Source organism: Rousettus aegyptiacus, unplaced genomic scaffold (assembly GCF_014176215.1).
Source record: "Rousettus aegyptiacus isolate mRouAeg1 unplaced genomic scaffold, mRouAeg1.p scaffold_m13_p_4, whole genome shotgun sequence".
Taxonomy (NCBI): Eukaryota; Metazoa; Chordata; class Mammalia; order Chiroptera; family Pteropodidae; genus Rousettus; species Rousettus aegyptiacus.
In genome coordinates, this window is record NW_023416307.1 from 5,932,138 (window position 1) to 5,954,959 (window position 22,822).

Here is a 22,822-nt window from a genome sequence, read left to right on the forward strand (position 1 = left end):
TTTATGTAAAGTATATTATTTCAAAGAAGAGTAAGCAAAAGAAAAGGGTTTGTACTTGCAACTGGAAACTATGAGATGCAAACCAAAACTGTGTATTCATGACTTAATCTCTTCTGGATGAAAAAATGTTCATTCAGATTTCATTTCTTTTAGTCTAGATAGTAAAAGAATGAGAATTTATTCTTTAACCAATCCTGAGAAAAATTTTATTTGAAATATCAAATGGTAAGACCAACCACTCCAATTAAAATGCCACTAGCGCTCTTTTAAATAAGACACATCCAGGGAGTGCCCCAAAAAAGAAAAAATAAGTTACACAGAAAATAATCCTCTAATAATTAATAAGCAAAAATAATATTGCTAGACTTAAAGAGATAAAACATGAAACAATAAAAAGCATGACATTTAACAAAGATTAAAAATTGCTGAAAACATTAAAAATTGTAAAAGTCGACACTAGTCTTTTGGAAAATAAGAAAAGGTCACAAAAACAGGAAACGGAACCCCATAGCCACAGGAACCTCCTTTCTGCCTCAGATAGAACCACCCGAATCCTCTTGCAGTCCATGATCCCTTGGCAAACCACACCAGTGGAATCTGATTTCACTCACTACTAGTGAGCCTGAGCGTTGCTTTCCATATGTTTCTTGGTCATTTGAATTCATACATGAATTGCTCATTCATATCCTTTGCCAAGTTTTCTGATAGACTGTATGTCTTTCCCTAGTCAGTTTATAAGAACTCATTGTGCATTACATATTAACTGTTCCTACATCAACTGAAAGATTTTTAAAATTTTGTCTGTTCATTTTGTGTATAGTATCTTTACATTCTACATTTCACGTTTATTAACTAATCCATACTCTTCTCATTGAACTAAAAAATATTTTGTTTATTAAACGTCCCTATAAAGTGAGACCCACTTCTGGATCATCTATTCTGATTGAACAATCCATCAATATGACAATGATCCGATCACACTCTATGGTACATTCTGATACTTGGCAAGGCTTTTTTTTTTCTTTTTATTAAACTTTGGCTGTTCAGATGTTTCTTTTTCCCTAAGAACTTTAAGATCACTTGTCTATTCTACAAACATCTATATTAGGATCCAAGCTGAATATATTAGATACATTAATTAGATAGCATTTCTTTCAATAAGATTATATCGCTTTCTTCATATAAGTAATCACTTTTCTTGTTAAACGTGCTCTTAGGAATTTTATCATTTGTATTACTATTTTAATTGGAACATTTCCCCCTTTTCCATATTTGATTGTTTTAAGCACAGAGAAAAATTTTGCTTTTAATAATCATTTATGCTGAATTCAGCTATCTTACCAACCTTTTATGAATCTTAATTTATTTTTTAGGTGAGGCAACCCTTGGTTGACCTCACAGATTGCAAGGACCTTGTCAGCTTACAATCCCCACCCCCTTATTTTTTTTTAACTTCTACAGCACCTGGTCTTTCTAAGTGGTCTCCCGTCCAAGTACTAACCGGGCCCAACCCTGCTTAGCTTCTGAGATCAGATGGGATCGGGCTTATTCAAGGTGGCATGGCCGTAGACTTAATTAATTTTTTAAACTAAGTCTCTTGGGTTTGGTTAAGTACAAAATCACATAACTAGCAAAAAAGGGAGTTAACTTACTCTTCCAATATTTATACCGTTCCTCCACTTTACGGGTCTTATTACCTCCAAGACCAGTAAAGAGAAACGGTATTAAATGTGCGAGCATCCCTGCTTAGCGATGAGTTTAAATGAAATGACTGTGGTGTTTCATGGTTTAGAATAATATTTGGTAGTAATTTTTAGAAGTAGTCTGACATATTTAAGCAGTTCCCTTTTCTTCTTACTGGAAATGGTTACTGTATTTTTATCAAATGCCTAATCAGCATCTGCTGATCTAACCTTCCCCCACCCCTTTCATCTGTTAATATAATAATGCTGAGAGAATTTCTTAATTCTGAACCAACCTTGCACCCCTGGCATAAACTCATGTTGGTCACACTTTTCATATATTGTGAAATTCTATTTGTTAAGAGTTTGTTTTGATTTTTTGTATCTATATTCATAATTGAGATTGGTCTCTGGCTGCTTTATTTTTATACTACCTTGCAGGTTTTATAAGGGAAGTTAAGCAAAATAAAATGGCAAACTCCACTTTTGCTAAGTATTTGTAAAAAATATTCAGCTATTTCAAATAGTTTTTAGGAAAAAAGTAAAAGTTCCCATCCATCAACATCAACATGCATACTTTAAGAAAAAGTGTAAAAATGGGCAAATCACTCTATTCCCCATACCACTGCCCCCCCCAACGTGTTTTCCAGTTGGACACAGAAATATCCAATGTGGAATAATAAGTGGGTGAAGGAAGAAAAGACTTTCTAGTAATAGCTGAATTAGAAAAATTTAATTTCTAAAACCTTTCCAGTGAAGCACAGGAATGGCAGAGGAAAAGAATCATGGAGTCCATAGGTTTGGGTACATCACTTTAAGACACCTACCAATATTGCCTGAGAATTTTGTATGACCATGCCTAAAAATTTTTTTCTCAACTAATAAAACATAACTGTTGGGAGTTTTTGGTAGGAACAACTCAAGGACCCTCAGGAAATATAGTAGTTACTCTTGTAAAGCTTGGCTCTCTCTACCCACCCCATCGGCTCTGCCGTCCGTTTTATCTCCCATTTATAGTTACTTCTGAATTGTTCTTAGTCATACCCCACCCCCAAAGGCCTAACTAAAAGTCTGAGAATTCTGAAATTAGGTTCACAAAACTTTCAAGGTAAAAAAAACAAAAACAAAAACAAATCTATATATGCTAAAAAAAAAAAAAAAAGAGTAAATCAAACAATTGCTGTTTATGACAAATTGGTCTTACACACAGTGTTCAGCCTGAAATTAAAATCTGTATATAACAACAGGCGGGATTGAGATGAGCACAAAGCCACAGGTACGCTGAATACTAAGGGTAATTTTAAATAAACCATATGTGGCTCTTATACACTGTCAGTGGGGAAAAGTATTTCAACTCTGAATGGAGGGGAACTGGGCAACATCTACAGAACTGCATTCGCATTGACTCATTGCATCTATACCAACAATTGTACTCCTAGGAATTTACCCAGAATACAGATCTCCGACAATAAACAAATACATATGGTTTAGCTCATTCATTGCTACATTATTCATAATTGCAAAATATTAGAAATAACCTAAATGCACATACACAGGAGATTGAAGAAACTATAGTATATCTTTCACGGTGAGTACCATGTAACTGTTAAAAGAAAATGAGAAAGATCTCTGTGGAATGATCTCAGCGATTTCCAAGGTATGTTGTTAAGTGAGAAAAAGCAAAGAACAAAGGAAGATTTATAGGTTATCTTCACAGTAAGAAGGAAGAGGAAATAATATAAATAAGCACACATAATCATGGAACTAATTTTTTCCATAAAAATAAACAGAGGAAGGATAATAAGAAGCTAATAAAATGGGTGTGAACAGGAGGAAAGGGTTAGGAAAGGGAGTGACACTTCTCTGGGTTCACTTTTTTTGTACAGTTTTGGCTTTTGAAAATTTGTTAAAGTCCACGAAGATGAGAGGCAATCCCTAAACCGAGTAAGACAAAAATAAATCAGCCCAGTAGCATTTTAAACAAATAACATGTCCACATAGAAAGAGGGGGAAAAAAACTAACCCAAGTAATTTCTAAACACGGCATTTCACACATGCTCAATCTATAAACAAAAGAACTAGGAAGCAATCTTGAACTCTGCTGAATGGGTCTGGCCTTTGTAGTGGATTCCAGGGCAGTAATTCTGAAACTATTTTGTTTGTATAATAGCATTAAAGGAAAAGACGGGCCTCCTCTCAACCCTCTCATTTCACTGCCCCTGGAGATTCCTTTCGGAGCCCGTCTCTTCCACGAACGCTGTCACAGGCTGCTCTCCTCTCACTGTTCAGATTAATCCAGCCTAGTCTTCATTCATTCGTTTGTCTAGTCATCCAACAGACATTTTTTAAAAGAGGGACCCCTCTTCTAAAGGTTTAGGCACTATCTAGGAATTGGGATTACAACTGTGAAAAAGACAGACAAGGTTCTTGCCCTAGCAGAGCTCCTATGTTAGTGCAAGCAGACACTACACAAGACAACTAGTCGAATTATTCCACACTATAAGTAAGATTAAGAAATCAAACAGGGTTAAGGGGAAAGAGAAGTCAGTGAATAGGAGCAGGTGTGTGGCGGGAACAACCACACACTAGCAGCCAAGAAGCACTCCTCTGGGGAGGGGACAAAAGAACTGAAACCTGAAGGGTAATGAGCCAGCTATGTGAGAATCTAGGAGGACTGCATTACAGAACGAAGAAATACCACAAGCAACGACCTTAAGGCAAGAAGGCTTCACGAACAGGAAGATCAGGAAGATCGGTGAAATAAACACAACTGAGGAAGAGAGAGGTGCAAAGTAACAGAAGAGGAGAAAAGCAAGAGTCAGATTATACTGGGCCTTGTGGCCCTTGTAATGACTTTGGATTTTCTTTTCAGTGGAGAGTTCTAAATGGATTTACTTTTCTAAAAGACTGTTTGGATACCATCTGGAGACCAAGTGTGTGAGAGAATCCAGTCAGGATGTTCAGGTGAGATGACAGATTAGGACAGATGGCAGTGGAGGCAGAAAGAAGTGGCCAGATTGGGAATAAAGTCAGAAAATGGAGTCAAAAGTAAATGCTGATAGGTTGGATATGTAAGGGAAGGAAAGGAGAGAGGACTCAAGCATGGCCTCCAGCAGCTAGACAGATGCTCAATGCTGTGAACTGAAATGAAGACTCAGAAATGAGAGATGGAGAAGAGGGGAACGTGTGTCCGGGATGACTTTTTTTGGTAAATGAGTTTGGCACATTGACTTTGTTGGGGGCTGAAGACCAGCCACTCAGAGGTATCTTAAAATAGGATGTTACATAGCTGTTTGCCCTGTCTCAATGCCCCATATCGCCAAGCTGTTCTAATTTTTGTTCTTATGTCTCTGTCTCCCTTCTTCTCTCTGAGCCCATTTCCAGGTGGTGCTCCCTCCCTTCCCCTCATTTCTCTCCTTAGAAGCCTCTACTCTCCATTTCTATGGTCCCTACGGCCTCTGATTCCAAAGTCCTCACTCAACCTCGTTTTCTTTCCTGGATCCTCAAGACCCTTGTCCATTCCCCTGCTTCCTTCTCCTCCCTCTCTAGACCAGGCCAGGCTGCAACAATGGTTAGCTTTTGAGTAGCCAAAAGGATATGGGATTTGCCAGCTTCCTTCCAGTTCCTTATTAGTAAGATGATTTCTAGGAAGGTGTACCATCTGTGGCCACTGTTACAAATTGGCATTACACACACTGACTTGACTCCATCCTGAGAATTCAAGTTTTCTTATACTCTTAATTGGAAACCAGACTGGATAGGTAGGTAACCTCAAAGTATTAGCGGGTTATAGCTCAAAAGTCACAAACTAATTAACTGAAATATAGGTTCTACATGGAACAAAAATTATAAAGGTTTCCAGCACATACTCCCCAGTACTCCATATCAATCACATATTTGAACCAAGCTCCAGAACAAAGAAAGCAGGTCCCAGAGAGAGAGAGACTAGAAATAGTTCCTAATTCTTAACCAAGATTTTCTTCTTGACACAGGGACTGACTTAAACTTCAGACTCAAACCCATTCCTCTCTCTACCAAAAGGAACATGGGCCTTCCCTAGGACCCTACCAGAAAAAAACACATGAGAACACAAGATCAGCATGAGAGACAGAAAGGGAAAATTACTTTATTAGGTCAGCTGTTATGACTTATGAAGTCAAAAACCTAAGTTTAAAGAGGTCAAGTATTGCTCAGGGTTGCAAAGTGAGTAAACATCAAAACTAGTGTGGAAAGACAGATCTTACACTTTGTACTTCACCAATCCATCATCTTAGCAGGACTGCCAAGGTTTGTGAAATTTATAATTATTTTTCAAAAGATATTTTATTTGGGAAAAGTATCAGAGGTGTGGGTTTTTTAATATTAATTTTTGATAGAAGTAAAATAAACCATCAAAATTTATTTAACAAAATGTCAAAAAAAAAAAAAAAAAGACAAGGAACACTTTTGACCTCCAATTCGTACCTATATTGTTAATAAAAATTTTCACTATAAAAATAAGTTGGAAAAATGACTTTGATACATTAAGCTAAAAACAGTTTGGAAAACTAACAACTTAATTGAAAAAAAGTAAAATAGATAATACTTTATTTTTCTCTAATACACTTTATTACCATGTGACAATTTTTATACTGCTCTTAACTATCTCCTTCCACTAGACTGCAATTTCTATGAAAGCACAAAATTTGTCTATTTTGTTCACTACTGTATCCCCAGCACTGACCCATAGTAGACATTTGATAAATACTTTTCCACTGTTCAATGAATAAATGTAGAGTGAGAGTTTCTTGCAGCAGAGGGTTCACCCTAAGCCCACTTCTTGAATGAACCTTCATAAACTGGGAATACAGTATAAAAGCAGAAATCAATGGAGGAAATTAAGCTTGGGAAAGAAAGCTTCTAGTGAGTCATCTTGACTGACAGTGTGAAACACAGTCACATACCAGAACACAAAACAAAAGGAGCTTGTTACAATTAAAACAAATGTCACAAGTCTCTTGCATTTAAAGGTAGGGACTAGACTGACAAGTCAGGGTTCCTGGACTCACATGCGCACGAGTTCTGCGCTCTCTCATACCGTGTCTCTCTGCCTCTCCCTCTTCTCCCTCCCTTAGTCGACTTTATTTTAAAAGTAATTTCAAAAAACCCTGGTTATCTGATTTTTCAAGCTCAAAGTAGATCAGAGGTTTGAACTAGAAGGCGTCATAGGCGGGGGATCACTCGTTGAAAGACAGTCTGGCAGCCAATACACTGACAACCAGGAAAAAGAAAAGAAAGCAAACACCAGAGAAAGCACAGGAATCTGATATCATTCAATTTCAATTCAAATGTTTCCATAAACGAATATATGCAAATTTCCCATGAGAAGTTTTGCTAGTTCAGAATACAGTAAATGATTTTCATACTGATGACACTCATAATCAAGCTTAGACTATATTCTGTAAAGTCTTCTTAAAGGCAACAAGGAATTGTTTCAACCTTTATTAATTTCCATAAAACCATAAACAAAAAAGGTTGATCATTTAAGGAGACGAGTAATTATTTGGATAACTTAGTTATGTGGAATACCCCGTCCCCAATGTCAACAGAGGCTACGTTCCTAGGTTTGGTTTTGAGGGCCTATTATGTGCCAGACCCCACACTAAGCCCTTTACATACAGTATCTCTCATAATCCTCTTAACCTTGTAAGGAAAATATAAGTCTTCTCATTTTCTAGATTAGAAAACTGAGCTTAGAAAGGATAAATACATATTCCAAATCATAAAGACAGAAAGCAGAGCAGCTGGGATTCAAACCCGGGTGTATGACTGACTACAAATCATGTGCTCTTTCTACTACTGCAAGCTGCCTCTACTACACTAATAAACCAGGAAAATGAAGAATTAACTAACTGTAAAAACCAAACACTGCAGGGAAACGTGGTTTCTTGACAGCATAACTCCCTAGTCATGAACCTAGAACACAAAACTGTATTTGCTATTCACTCTTTTTCTTTCCTGTGGTTTCAAAAGACTTAATGCTTATTTGTGATAACGAATGAAGAAATATAACAATATATATTACATACTCGCCTTGTACAACATTGAAATAAATACTGGTTATTTCAATATTTTACTGGTTATTTCACCATTTTATTGGTTATTTCACTACTAACTCTCAAATATTTTCTTTACCATTCATTCAGTGAAAGATACAGAATCATTACATTATAAAGCAAGAAATGTGAGACATTCAAATGAATATGGGTAATGTGCATGAAGCTAATACAGTGAGAAAATATTGAAATGTAGATTTCTCAAATGGAAAGTCAACTTTCTGACAGTGTTAACTTATAAATATCACCACTATTTTTTTAAGTTCTGCATTAGAGAGATACTTTTCAGAAATATTCCTCTGGTAGGAAGTAGTAGAGTATTTCAGACTAGAGATATAAATTCTCCTTCTATAGTTTAAGAAATTATACCACTGAAATATTTTAGTTTACCTTTTGTTTACATGACATTTCAACTTACCATATCTGTGCTAAAACAGGTTGAGGTAACCCAGATTGAAAAAAAAAGTTCCTAGCTTGATCACCTGTAAATTAAGTGGAAAAAGTTTCAGAAGAAAAGAACAGCTGAAAAACAATAGAAATCTTATCAAAAAATTTGCAAAATTAAGAAAGAAGCTGGCAATCCTGTCAACACTAAATTAAATACATGCTAAAAAACCAATGGTAAGTCTACAAGCAACATTAAATGAATTAATCAGCACTGACTTTAGAAGCTAACACTTTAAAAAATCATCTCAAAAAGGGCCTACCATTTGTAGGGGAAGACTGTGCACTTTAATTAATCTGCTATTAACTAGTTGGTCACAGCTACACATGTGACAAAGCACATCTACTGGGATCCTCAAGCAGGTGATGACCTGTACTTCTACTTTATAAAAAAAGGTCTTTGCCATTCTCAATATCTACACTTCAAATTTTGAGTACTTCGAATATATTTAAGGAGAATAAGCAACAATGATTAAAAGAATCACACATCAATGATCAAGAATTAATAAATTAAAGAGAGCTATGAGACAAAAACACATACAAAAACAAGTCTCCAGGAAATCCAGATCCCATTCTTTCTAAAGCCAATTCCTAAAGAGTAATCAGACAGGAAAGATAATAGAAAAGGCAAAGTACAAAAGGAACTTTAGGGACACAGCAATAAGAGAATTCTTTTTTTTTTTTTTTATGTTCAAAATCTGTTAATTTATTTAAGTTTCCCAAACCAGTTCAAGATCAGAAGTAAGCAAATATTTCAGCTCAAGGACCAGAGTCCAGTGCTACATTACTTAAAAAATGTGACCCCTTGATCTTAACCCACTCCCATCAGAGATATGCTGCAAACAAGTAGCTTGACATCCACTGACTGCAAACAAGGCTCGAAGGCATTATAGGAAAAGCAATTGTAAAAATACAGTCTCAAAGCTATGGCAAATGGGTACATGTCTCTCCTCAATCACATGTGCCCACGTTAGCATTGCATAATAGATTCTCTACAGATAATATGCACTACTACAAAGTAAAAATATAAAAATAGCAACTCTAATTACCAGTAATAAATCCAGATATTGGCTTTAAACTATGGAACTGCTGATCATGCTTCGCTCTCTCCTCTACAGTTATGGCCCAGATATCCAGGCTACCTACAATTCAAAGAAAAGGCAAACAAATTATTCAACACAGCTACCAAGAGTAATCCATTAATGTGTCACACTCTCTCTTGAAAATGATTATTTAACACTTTTTAATAATGTTAGGAAAAATTATCTAAAAACCACATTTTATGCAGATTGACATGTTTTAAGCATAACTGAAGTATAACAAATAAAAATGTCATGCTTCAAGTACAGGCTTCAAAAAAAGTATAAAACAAATGACCCAATCACTTGACAAATAAATAGCAAAGAAAAAAAACAGGGATGGAAGAGGAGTTCTCTAATGACTTAGGAGACACATAAACTAACTACGATGTATGTATCTTGTTGGGATCTTGACTTGAACAAACAAACCATAACAACAACAATAAAAAGGCTAAATTAGGGAAATTTTAACACTGACTTGACAGTTGATATTAAGGAATTACTATAAATTTGGTAGGTGTGATGGTATTATAATTATATCTTTAAAAGTGTTATCTTTTAGAAACACATACTAAAATATTTGTGAATGAAATGATATGAAGCCTGAGAGTTGCTTCAAAAGAATCCAGATGAAACAATACTGGCCTTGAGTTGATAACCACTGAAACTATATGATGTGTACATATAAGTTAGGTTAAAATATACCATTCTCTCTCCTTAAGAGTATGTTTTGAAATTTGCCATAATATTAAGATACTAAAAATATGGTTTCAAAGTACATTATAAAAGAGAAATTTTTGAAAACTTACCACCAAAAGGTGTTGGAAACTGAGCCATGGTTCTGTTACTTTTGCCTTGCTAATGGACGCCTGTAATTGAAATGCCACATTTGAGTTTATGAAAACGTCATCCTATATACTTACGAATACACTCACACACTGAGTCTTTAATAACCGGAGGACTGATACAAGAGCCAGGGTGCAGCACTACAAATGAAAGTTACAACTGAGGCACTCGTTCCCTGCAGTGTCTCAGTGCCAGGCACAATGATGGGCACTGGGGACTGTTGAAAGACTGGCAACAAGCAGCTTTCAGTCTGTTGAGTGAAATCATTAGCCCTGGACAGCCTGGGCCACAATATCACCAATGTTGTATTTGTTGCTTTCTAAATACATCTTCTTCTTGACCGTCTACACACTAGTCCATCTGCTTGATGGTTATAACTCCTTTCAGTGAGCACTTGGAATATGCTACTCACTGTACCAGGTGATTTGTCAGTCTTATCTCCTTTTAATATCATCACGGCCGCATCAGACAGGTACTATTACTATCATTTCTACATTACAGATGAGGAAAATGAGAATCAGAGAAGTGAAGTGATTAGAGCAATACTACATTTTGTGATCAAGCTGTATTTGAGCAGTGACAGCAAACCTCCTTCCACCCACACAAAACAAAAACAAAAACAAAAACATACACAATTGCTACTTAAAGGTTTTAAGAAAGGCCTTAAACAACGCATATTACACGAATCTGCCCAGAACACCAACACACACCAGTGCTCCAAAATCCCTATCAGGCATTACTTGTTCATAAACAGCCGATGTGAAACCAAGCCTGTCTTCTTCCTCAACAACGAAAAAATCCACACTTACTGCATATTTTTCCTTAGACTTAATTTAACAACACAGTAAATGTGCGTAAGAAAAAATAAATGCCTAATAATCAGATTTAAAATTTAGCTAAACTTAGATTTAAAAAATGACAGTCCTTTGCTCTAGCACTCTTCAATTTCATCTTCCAATCTGTCCACGGAATTATTTTCCAACAATGATATTTTTAAAATTTCCAAAAAGTCTTTGTTGTTCTCCACAATTTATTTTTAACGGACATAGTATGTTTTTACTCTTCTGATTCTTTCTTCCATTTTGCTCATTAGTTTTCTTCTGTTTCTTGCTTCATTTCATTCTTTGTTCGTTGGCTGATTGATTGTTTCAGGTCTGTCTCTTTCAGCTTTGAAGCTGTCTTCACCCATCTGGTGATCCCTGGGTGCTCCTTCATATTTAACAGTGAGGTGCCAAACAAATGTTCAAACGTATGGGAGGAAGGTTTGTTGATTCATGGCCTTCTCCATACAATGGCCAGATATATACCCTGTCACCTTTTCATTGAAAAACCTCCAACTGTCAGCATGCAGAAGTTTTTTCATGGAAGCTGTTCAGTTTTGCCAGAGAAAGAAATATAAGGGGAATGGAGAGGGAACACCACATCTAGCTGCTGCTTTCTGGGACAGAGCGGAGAAGGGAGAAGGAGGTGACAGACATTACACACCAAAAAATTACAGAAAAAGACCCTAATGAATATAAATACAAAAATTCTTCATAATATATTAAAAACTGAATCTCAATAATATCTAAAAAGGATAATAAGATGTGAAAGAAAAGAGTTTACCCCAGAAGTGCAAGGTTAGTTTAACGTCTAAAAATCAATTATTGTAATTTACCATATTAACAGAATAAAGCAGAAAACTCATATGATCTTTACAATAAATGTGGAAAAAGCTTTTGACAAAACCGTAACACCCAGTAGTGTAAAAACTCTCAGAAAACTAGGATTAATAGGAAACTTCCTCGAACTGATACAAGGCATCTATGACATTTTCAAACTTTAAGATAATTCTTTAAAAAGTCGATTTTTTACTTTCAAGTCTGAGCATGAGTACATTTAATGTTCCTCTCATTTATGATCAGGTTATTATTACTATTTACTTAGAGCTTACTTGAAAATAACCCTTCGTATCTTTCAAAGATTCTTCTCTCCAAAGTCTTATTCATTCAGTCTGGAAAAGTTTTTATTCCCATAAACAACATGAGGTTATCTTGATCCGACATATAAATAACAGGCTTATGTCAGTGATTTTTATCTCTGCACTAAAGCATTTTAAGATTGTCCTAAAAGAACTGAATTCTAAGCCCTTAGCTCATTCAAATGACATCTTAAAGTTCTACTCCCAGAAATCAGAGCTAATGGTCTATATTAGGCCAAAATTATGGAGCAGCTTCAGTGAGGACTTACTGGCATGATCCTTGCTAATAAGGAGTTTACAATTAATAATACAACTAAATAGCAAAAAATAATAATAATTTTAAAATAGGCAAAAGACCTGAACAGACAATATTCCAAATAAGACATACATACAACTAACAGGTATGCAAAAAGGTGCTCAATATCACTAATCATCAAGAAAACCACAATGAGATAGCACCCATACCTGTTAGGATGGCTATTATCGAAAAAGGCAAGAGATAACAAATACAAGGATGTGGAGAAAAGAGGATCTTTATATGCTGTTGATGGGAACGTACGTCGGTACAACTATTATGGAAAAGATAAACAGTCCTTTAAAAAAATTGAAAACAGAACTATCATATGATTCAGCAATCCCACTTCTGGGTTCATATCCAAAGGAAAAGAAATCACTATCTCAAAGAAATAATGAACTCCAATGTTCACTGCAGTATTATTCACAATAGCCAAGATATGAAAACAACCTAAGTGTTTATTGACAAATGAACAGATAAACAAAATGTGGTATACATATATAATGCAGTATTATTCAGCCATAAAAAAAGAAGAAGAAGAAGAAGAAGAAAATCCTGCCATTTATGACTGGATGAACCTGGGGGACATTTTGCTAAGTGAAATAAGCCAGACACAGAAAGACAAATACTGTAATTTTACTTATATATGGGATCTAAAAAAGACACTAATATATGTATACATTATGAAATGGTTACCACAATAGTTCTCATAGAACCAGAATGTAAAATGGTACTTGCCGGAAGGTGGCGAATGAAGGAATGAGGAGATGCTGGTCAATAGATACAGACATTTAGTTATAAGATGAATAACTTCTGTGGATCTAATGTATAGCATGGTGACTACATTTAATAACACTGTATTACATACTTGAAATTTTCTAAGAGATCTTTAAGTGTACTTAGCATATACACACATAAATGGCATGGATGTATTAACTAGCTTGATTGTGGTAACCATTTCATAATGTATACATATATTAAATCATCACACTGTATACCCTAAATATAAAGAGCATTTATTAGTATATTATAACTCGATAAAGCTGGGAAGAAAAGTTTACAACTAAATAGGGGATAGAAAATAGACATCAAAAATCTGTGTGTGTTCAGAGAGCCGTAAGCAAAAAATAATGTTAACATGTAAGCAACAAATAATAATTAACCAAAACTTTATTAAATGCTTACTAATACATCTGATCTATATTAGCCAATGTCACCCTATTAACAACCCTATGAGTTAAATATTACTATCCCATCCTACAGATGTGGAAACTAAGGCAACATTTTACACAATATTTTTTTTGTACACAATTATTAAATAGTCGAAGAGGGAGTCTGGTTTCAGGGCTCATGATCATAACCTCATATTTTTAGGATTAAGAAATTCATGGAACAATCGTGAAGTACTTGGCCTGGTAAACCAACCAAGGGTGGGGAGTAAAGGGATACTGTTCCGAGCAATAAAAGCACTGGAAAACAAGGAGAAAGAAAGGGAAACAAAATTTGTCTTTTTTTTTTTTTTTTTAGTGTCATAGTAGACCACAGAGGAAACTGAATGAGGGAAATACGTTTAAGCATGTTGCCATATAAGTCCCAAGATCTTATATATAGTTAAATTTCATAAGTGAGTGTGTGAGTATTCAAATAGAAAGCCCAGAACAGTAAGAAGGAAAGAAAAGAAAAAAACAAACAAAAATAAAGTGAGTGAAGGCAAAAGTGCTATCTATCTGACAGGATTTCAACAGGATAAGGCAGTTCACCTACGCTGAACTGAAAACGAAGAGAAATGCAGAGAAGGGCATTCTCCTCTCTAAGGCACCAGCGCCTGCTGCCTGGGCAGCAGGGAGGGAAGACAGTTGCCCCAGGGGGGCGGAAAGATCACCCGCACAGAGCTGATGCAATGCTGCAGGGGACAAGCTGGAGTTTGTGCAGGCAGAGAAGGCAGGCACCATGCAGACAAATATGCCCATACTGTCCTACTTTAATAACAGCTTGGACTCATACTTCCTTTTAGTCTTTTCCCTATAAATATATAATTGTTTCCCTCTTTTGCACACTTAGCGTACTTTCCCCAAAGTTTCTTAAAACTTTTCATAAACATGTTGCTGGACTTAGATATTTTTACAATAAAGTAAACACTCTTATATTTACATACAAAAAATAAAAAACACTGACTAAATATTGAGCAATCGAGAAATAGGTAAATAGTAGTTTTTAAAAGTTTGGATAAATGTTAGGTTTTAAGCCAAAAGCTAGAAAATGTTTGAGAAAAGTCTATTAACTTCCTTCATTTCAACTTCAGAAAAGAGAACTAAGTCAAAGGGATGTTGATCCTTAATTTCAGCATTTACATTAAAATCCCAAATGTTGATATATTTAAAGTAGAAGACTCTTTGTGTATTTGTAAAATAGAAATACCACTCTAAAAATAACATTAAAATGTCATTTTGATAAAAAAAAATTACATTGAAACTGGTTTGTTATTTGATTTCCAATGTTTTACCATCATAAAGATTATTCAGAAAACATTGAAAGGATTTCAAAAAAAAAAATACATACATAATCAGTTTCTAGCATATTACAAACACTAAACTTAGCAGTTGAAAGGGAAAAAAAATGAATCATGAAGAATAAAATTTCTAAACATCAAAGTATTGGCATAATTTAAAACTTCTGGCTTTATATAAAATAATTAAACTATTTGAAACATCTTTAAAAACAGGTATGTGATAGTATTCTTTCAAACTTCCTGCAGGTTTAAAATTTTTCTAATGTTTCTTTACAATTAAAGGGGAGAAAGGCCATATATAAAAACAAGTATAAAAAAATGAAATGAGATCATTCAAATATGTATTCATTCATAGAAAAAGAATCTTCATGATTATGCAATTTGAAAAATTAGCAGGTTTCTAATATATCAAAACAGGGCTAATTTAGGATTAACGACCTAAAGACCAAGAGGAGATTATGAACATATATTATCTGTTGTTCACTTAATTACTGATCATTCATTCCCCCACAAAAGTCTTGTAATCTTCTTATATAAATTAGAGACAAGCAAAGGTTTCAGGAAGAAAGAGGCAGAGGCTCTAGCTGTGGTGGAAGTACTCTACTGACCTATGCCACTGGATTCATAGAGAACACTTGAGTCTCAACAATAAGAATACTCTTGGTAGAGAAGGTGTTTTGTCTATACCCAGCTAATGATGTCCTTTCCCCATATCAGGCTAATTGATTTGAAATAGACTTTTGTGCTATTAAGGTAATAAACTTTAAATTCACTTCTTATGACTAAATTAATTTTTTATTTTATTTTAAAGTTGCTCATTAGGTTTAGTTTTAAGCTAAAGGACCTATGTGGTAGGAAACAGAATAGAAAATTTAAATTTCTAGAAAGTTGTCATCAATAAAACATTGATGGGAAAGAAAGGAACAAAAACAATGTCAAAATGTGAGGAAATGAAAATATGTGTATATTTTAAACAACCTAAAGGATATTTAAAAATCCTCAGGAACATTAAAAAAAAAGTATAGTACACTAGTCATAACATGATGCTATCTGATATTTCAGAGTTGTGAGAGTCTGATTTTAGGTATTGTTCTTCCCATATTTATGCCAACCCAGAATAAAAGTTAAACGGAATTACCAAAAAAAAAAAGCACTACTGTCCCCATATCTTTTCCTTTTGGATGCCTTTACATCTCTAAAAATTAAAAATTAGAAAACCTTAAAGAAAAATCAAAGGAAATCTTTCTCTTATTTAAAGGGTCTGTAATGTATAAAAACAGTAGAATGGTCCACCCCTGCTTTATAAGCAAGTCTTACACCAAATTCCACTCCCGTGAAGACTGTTTGAGCAGGAGATGAACAAAAAACAGAAAGCTGCCCTGTAAGGTTACAAATAAAGGCAGGATGTACACAAAGCTCTTTTGAAACACAGAGAAAAGGTACTGAAAGCAAAGCAATAAATGGACAAAGGAACTGACAAATCCCAAATATATAGCCAACCTGATCAATGCTGAATTGTCATGTCTGAAGTCATGGGCCTTAAATGTGGCTTCTACATGTGCTGCTGTTTGAAGTGGAGCAAGATGACCTATAAAGGACGTACAGCCTGTTCACAAGTAAGATTTTAAAACTGCACGAAGGGTAAAGAACCCAATGAAAAAAGAAAACCTTATTACTAAGTTAAAAGAGACTTTGTCTGTGTTCTGTCTGAAGAACTGCAGTGAACATTCAAGTTGTCCTCTAAAAAGAGAACAAGCAATTCTCCCAGATTTTTGTTGTTGGGGGAGGGGTGGTGGCAAGAGACGGAGAAGGGGACAGGTCAGGAATGACCAATGGTGAGCAACCACTGTCAGGCCCAGCTGTCGGCACATCACTTGGCAACACTCACTGGCATTTCAGACGATTTGTCCATTTACTCCTGCTTACTTTCCACAAAGAGAAATGCCAGGATATCTAGCCCGTAAAGCTCAATAAGCAGATTTTAACCTCAATTCTTCTAAATCATCCTTACTTTAATATTTGCAAGAGGAGAGAGAATTCATCAGGAACAGTAAAACCAAAATATAGCTGCAAAGGTGAAAAAGCAGAGATAGCAAACGAAAAGAGAAAGAAATTCTCGCTTTAAGAGAGAAATGGAAATTAACTCATCCCTTGGAAGCTCCTGTCCACTTCCAGACCACCAACTAACTGCAAAGTAGCATCTGAACAGCCATCAAATACAGTTTGCCTAATTCATTTAAGAAATGAGATTCTAAAACACTACAGCTGCAGGTAGGATGACCATTCATAAGGCTTCGATAAAACAAATGAGGGATTTTATTTCTTCCAAAAGGTTCCATTTTCAAGAGGGTCACCAAGAAAATATTTCAAGTTATTGAAAGCTGAAAAGTAATTCCTGAAAAAAGCATATAAGCACAAACCAAATCCCAAACATTAATCTTATGAATCACTAAATGGGAGAAGAGCATTTCAGATCAAAATTTTATTTTAAATAAAAAACTTATGGAATTTCAAGATTATCAGCTGAATTAATAATGAGATTATATAAATTTAACCTATTTCAACTCACAAACTTTCCAGTACCTTCTCAAACAGAAATTTGTAAGTGATCAAAAAATTGAAATGTCACGGTATTTGAAAACATCACATGAAAAAAAAATGTAATGAACTAGGTAATGGGAGAACAAAATGTCATCTGTGTAATGTGTATATATATATTACACATATAGTCACTTAAAAAAAGATTATCTGAAGGTTTTCTTCCAAATAAAACTGAATTTTCAACACATTACAAGGCACATGCACGCTTAAAGGAAAACATCAAAATAAACTTCCATATCATAGCACAAGAACCGATATCTCACTGAGTCTTAAGTCAACACAGTTTACTATTACCTACTATCACCACTATGTCTAGGTAATGAACTTGTATACCTGTAAACACAGCCAGCAACCAAGCCTGGTATTACCAGTTCACCTGCAGGAACAGTAGTAGTTAAGGCTGGGCAGAGAAAAGTTGTAGAGAAACCCTTCAGCTTTAGAAAAGAAGTCAAGAAATTAACTACCCAGAAATCACCAATTGTGCAAAACAGCACTGCAACACTGAAAAGAACGGGAAAGCAGGAAGGCCTCTGCTGCCAGATTTTTAAGCCTGCTTCAGCAAAAATAGTGCGACAGCTGCAAGTGGATGAATTAAATGAGTTTGTAGATAGCAGTAAAAGAAGAAATGAAACATACACATGCTGCATAAAAAAGAACCGTGAGCTAGTATTTATAAAATGCTCTACGCTTAAATATTTTCATCAAAATTAAATCTGCTATATGTAAGCCTTGATAACAAACACACAACTGAGAACCCAGCAAACATTTCACATCTCTGACATCTTCAAAGATGTAGTGTCACAATAGACAGCAATGACAATTAGAAAGTCCTGTCTTATATATCAACTCCTGATGCCAGAAAGTGGAAAACTCCAGGGCAGTTTGTTTTAATCCTTTAGATTCTCTGCTAAGGACTATTAAGTATTTGCCTGATTAGGAGATAAAGGAAATCTACAGCTACATATTGACAACCTGATCCAACATAGATGCTAGCTGCCTCCTGCTACAGCTGAACATTTACCAACGTGCAAAGAATGAGCAAAGTCCAAGGGAAAAAGCCTTACTGCGATATCAATGAAAAGTCACTGAGTGTCATGAATGAGAGCAAAGGACAATGCAATCATTAACAAAAACCAACTGCACCCTGCTGGGTGACCTAGAGGACTTCCAAGGAGGACAAGATTTATCACCACTAGGAAGTTTTGGGACTGAAAAAACCCGTTCAATAACATTAGCATCACTAAAACACTAAATAAACTGCAGCCAACAGAAAACCAGACCCTTTTAGAAGGCAAAAAAATGCGTGATTCAAATCTTTAATTTCACTACACTTGACTGAGATACACAGATAATATATTTAAGCCTGAGGGGGTAAAGAGAGGTGGGGGAGCTGAAAACAATCCTGGTCATCATTTACTGAGGATTTCACTCAATTTATTTAATAAAAACACAGAAATGAAGCTTGGAAGTTTCTGTTATAAATCACAAAGACACTGTGATCTTGAATAAAACTGAAGAAAATTCTAAATTTTCTCGATTTTGCATTCTTTAACAAGGTTCAACTTTTCATAATATGAAAACTTTGTAGAAGCCAACTTTATACTCAAAATATGAGTTATAATTCAATATGTAGAATTCCAATTTAGGCACGTTTGCACACTTAAAGTTGACTGTATTTAATTTCAGTGTTGTAAAATCCAGTAGAGCTATTAAACTTTATAATTCCAAATAACATTCGGAAGATATTTAAAAAGATAACAATTGTCACTGAATGGAAGAAAAGTTAATTCATTCAATATGTAGTTCACTGATTAATATTCACACAGATGTGAACATTATAAAACTAACCCTTTTATTCCCTCTCTGACAAAGCTTTTCTTATTTCCTTTATACCCCCCACTTTTAAAATGAATCTTACAATGTTTTTGACAAAGGAAAACTTTACTTGGGAATTTGAACCAATTTACTTAAGGTCAGCCCAACTTGGAAAGCTCACCACAAAGGAATGAAGTGAGACCTCAAAATAAATAAGTTTATTATTGCAGATTTCCAATATTATAACCTATGGCCAAAAGAGCTCTCTCCCACACTGCTGGTGGGAGAGCAAACTGTTACAACTCTTCTGGAAAGCAATGCGACAAGATATGTACCAGGAGTAGGAAATATCTTCATTACCCATATGCCTAATAATTCAAATCCTGGGAATCTGCCCTAAGAAAATAATCCAAAATGCAAAGGTGTATGTCCGAAGATGTTCACTGTGACAGTTAAAAATTGAAATAATCTTAAATGTTCAATAGCATAGGAATAGTTAGGTAAATTATGATACATCGGTACAATGAGATATGTAACAATTAAAAATGCTTACCAAAAGTATAGAACTTTATATAAAGTATTATGTAAACCATGTTTTTGCTTTTAAAAAAATACACAGAAAGAAGAAAAATACACCCAAACATTAAAAGCTATATAAAGTATTGCAAATGTTATCACTAACATTTAAAACTTGTACAATGATTCAGTTACTACTTTCATATTCATTGTAACAAATGAGATAACCCTTCAGTCTTCCATCGGACTGTGAAAGGCCAGAGGAAAAAAAACACCAATCTAAGAGAACAAGCCATTCTGCAGAGTAACTAGCAATGAGTGTGATTTAAATTAGAAGCTGTATATAAACACATAGGGAATCACATTCTAAAGAACAGCATGAAAAGCATGCGCAAAGCACCATATAAAAATACAAAATGTACCCAGGGATTAGTTGATAATTCTGAGCGGCACGAAATGGCACGAATTTAAAAGGATAAGAGAATACAACTGATGCTGTACAGAGGGTGGGCACCCAGGGGTGGAGAGCAGCCTCCAAAACATCTTGCAATCGAAAGAAACTTACCTTCGTGCTAAGAGGAATTTCTCTTAATGCAGAATACTGAAGCAGCAGCTATACAAACTATTTTTAATTTTTATATTTCTTAGGAAAAGTAAAATCACACAAAAATGGTCATATTTCACTCACAATTGAGAAAACAGCCAGTGCCTAAAGCTTACAGGATAACTCACCTATATTTGAAGAGCTTTGCATATAAATAGATTATTGGTTAATGTTTAAAATCTTTTATGTTCAGAAAATCTGAAATCCTGATTTTTATATTTTCTTCATTCTGTAGCTTTACTTCAATAAGTGAGATCCAGAAATCTGACTGAAAAATGGTATTCTGCTGAATAAATTAAAAAATAGACATGTTTACAGTCATACCAACTATTTTAAATTCTAATAAAGCTGCTAACATTTAAATGTCACTGTGTATTGCAACCTGTATGCTGCTCCAGTAGAAATTATGGGCTTCGAAACAGTGTTGCTACCAAGACCACAAGTCACTCTAAAATAGAGGCAAATTTCTATTCATTCTCACAATAAGTTAGCAAAAATTAATTAATTGAACCATTACAGGCTGGGCACACAGTCCAAAAGATACTCGACAGTTTAAAGTCATCAGATAGAAAGCAACCAGGAAGCATCTAGCTCTGGTACTTATTATAAGTTGCTTAGACTGTTTCTAAGCTTTAGATTCTTTATCTATCAAATGCAGGTAAAAATAGTACCTAATTTAAAAAGCTCATAACAACAAAAACTCTCTCCCTGACCAAGCTTTTAGTTAGGCTCTGAGCCCTCTTTTTGACTAGGCAGCCACGGCCTTGGCCCCCATCCTGTCTTTAGTCTGCCTAGCCCAGTTTTAGCAAGAATCCTGCTAAGTCAGTTTAGCGAGAACCTCCCTACCCCTGACATCTGATCACACTTGGTATCTGATCAAGTTCTTCATCCCCAACCTTTGATGTGTATGTCCTTGGCCTGCGTTTTGCAAAAACCCTGTTAGGTAAATTTAGCAAGAATCTCCCTGAGGTCTCTCTCTTAGTAACTTTCCATCCACTGACCCCTTCACCCTGCTCCTCGCCTACAAATCCCCACTTCTTGTTTGGTGTATTCAGAGTTGAGTCCCATCTCTCTCCTCCAGTGCAACAGTCTTGAATAAAGTCTTCTTTATAATTTTAACAAGTGTCAGAATCATTTTTCTTCAATAACAAGTAGAATTCAATGAGTTTTAATGTAAGTAAAACACTTGCAACAGTGTCTTGTGGATTTCCTCTATTGTTCCCTTTGCATGCTCTAAGCTTAGAATAGATTCACTGTAAACTGTCTGTTTACTGTCTGTTTCTTAGACAAGACTGTGGTCCCTTGAGAGAAGAACTTGTTTCCGAATTCCAGCATCTGTTGCATGGTTTGTCCCATTAAAGGCACACAAACAATGTGTAGTGAATGAATGGGTTTTAGAATGAATGAATGAAGTAAATGCTGAGAATTCCATGTGATCACCCTTCCACTTTTTTAGTGGCCACGTGCATAAATTGGACACTAAACAAGGAGTCTTTTCGCAGTCAGATTCCTGCTATTGTGTAGTCCTACAAATGTTCGGGAACCAATTTCAATTCTCCAAAACAAGAACAAACACAAGAACAAAAAAACAATAATGAGTTTAAAAGTTGATTATGGCCCCAAAAACATTCCAAGGAATACAAGAGAAATGAACTAGTTTCCTAAACTTCACAGTATTATATTAGCCATGTAATTTGCAAATCGATTATTTGGAGTTCCAACAGAAAGACATAAAACGCGGTCCAATTAATAAAGCTGATGCTTAAACATATGCCTTTTCAAGGGGCGTGGAAGCGGGGGGAGAAAGCTTTGAATTAAAACAGTGATCACTTTTTTTTAACTTAATATTTTAACATAGGCAGGGTACCTTTTTAAAAGATAAACCAGGTAATCAATCACATTCAAGAAATTTGCTATTTTGGAAGCAACAATCAGAATGTTTAGGTTCCTCCTTATCTGTACACAGCACAAGTTTTTCTTAGAAATAGTCTTCATTTAGCTGGCCTTAAAATCAAACAAGTTCAGTTTAACATCAGAGGCTCCCTTGTTTATTTTATTTACTCAGTACCAAAGTATGTTATTACTGTTTTTTTAAGGACTTTCAAAAGCAAGGCAGTTATCACAGGATAACAATTCAAGTTGTATGATACAATGAGAACCCCTTTCAAACATTTCATAATCCACAGACCACTGTCCCTACCTGTGTATGTGGAATGTGGTCCTGAACAGGTTATCTCATTTGTTCTTAAAAGTTATTTAATTTCCATATGTAACAAGTTACCAACCCTTTGAGTAGATCAGCATAATAATGTAACAAAGGAGACTACCATGAGAGAAAGAGTCCAGTTCCCTGAAAAATTACCTTCCCAAATCCTT

General features: G+C 35.1%; 1 protein-coding gene and 1 pseudogene across 8 annotated transcripts in view; both read right to left on the minus strand.

Annotated features, from left to right (window-relative positions):
• ITSN1 (intersectin 1) overlaps window positions 1-22,822 on the minus strand; it is a 168,718-nt gene that overhangs the window by 115,973 nt on the left and 29,923 nt on the right. For all 8 annotated transcript variants that reach the window (XM_016164086.2, XM_016164082.2, XM_036219831.1 and 5 more), the window contains exons 2-4: window positions 10,110-10,169; window positions 9,271-9,363; window positions 8,196-8,259 (exon numbers count right to left, since the gene is read on the minus strand). In XM_016164086.2, coding sequence (XP_016019572.2) covers window positions 8,196-8,259; window positions 9,271-9,363; window positions 10,110-10,137 — 185 coding nt within the window. In that variant the 5' untranslated portion in view covers window positions 10,138-10,169. The remainder of the gene's footprint in view (window positions 1-8,195; window positions 8,260-9,270; window positions 9,364-10,109; window positions 10,170-22,822) is intronic.
• LOC118602241 lies at window positions 1,453-1,571 on the minus strand (annotated as a pseudogene).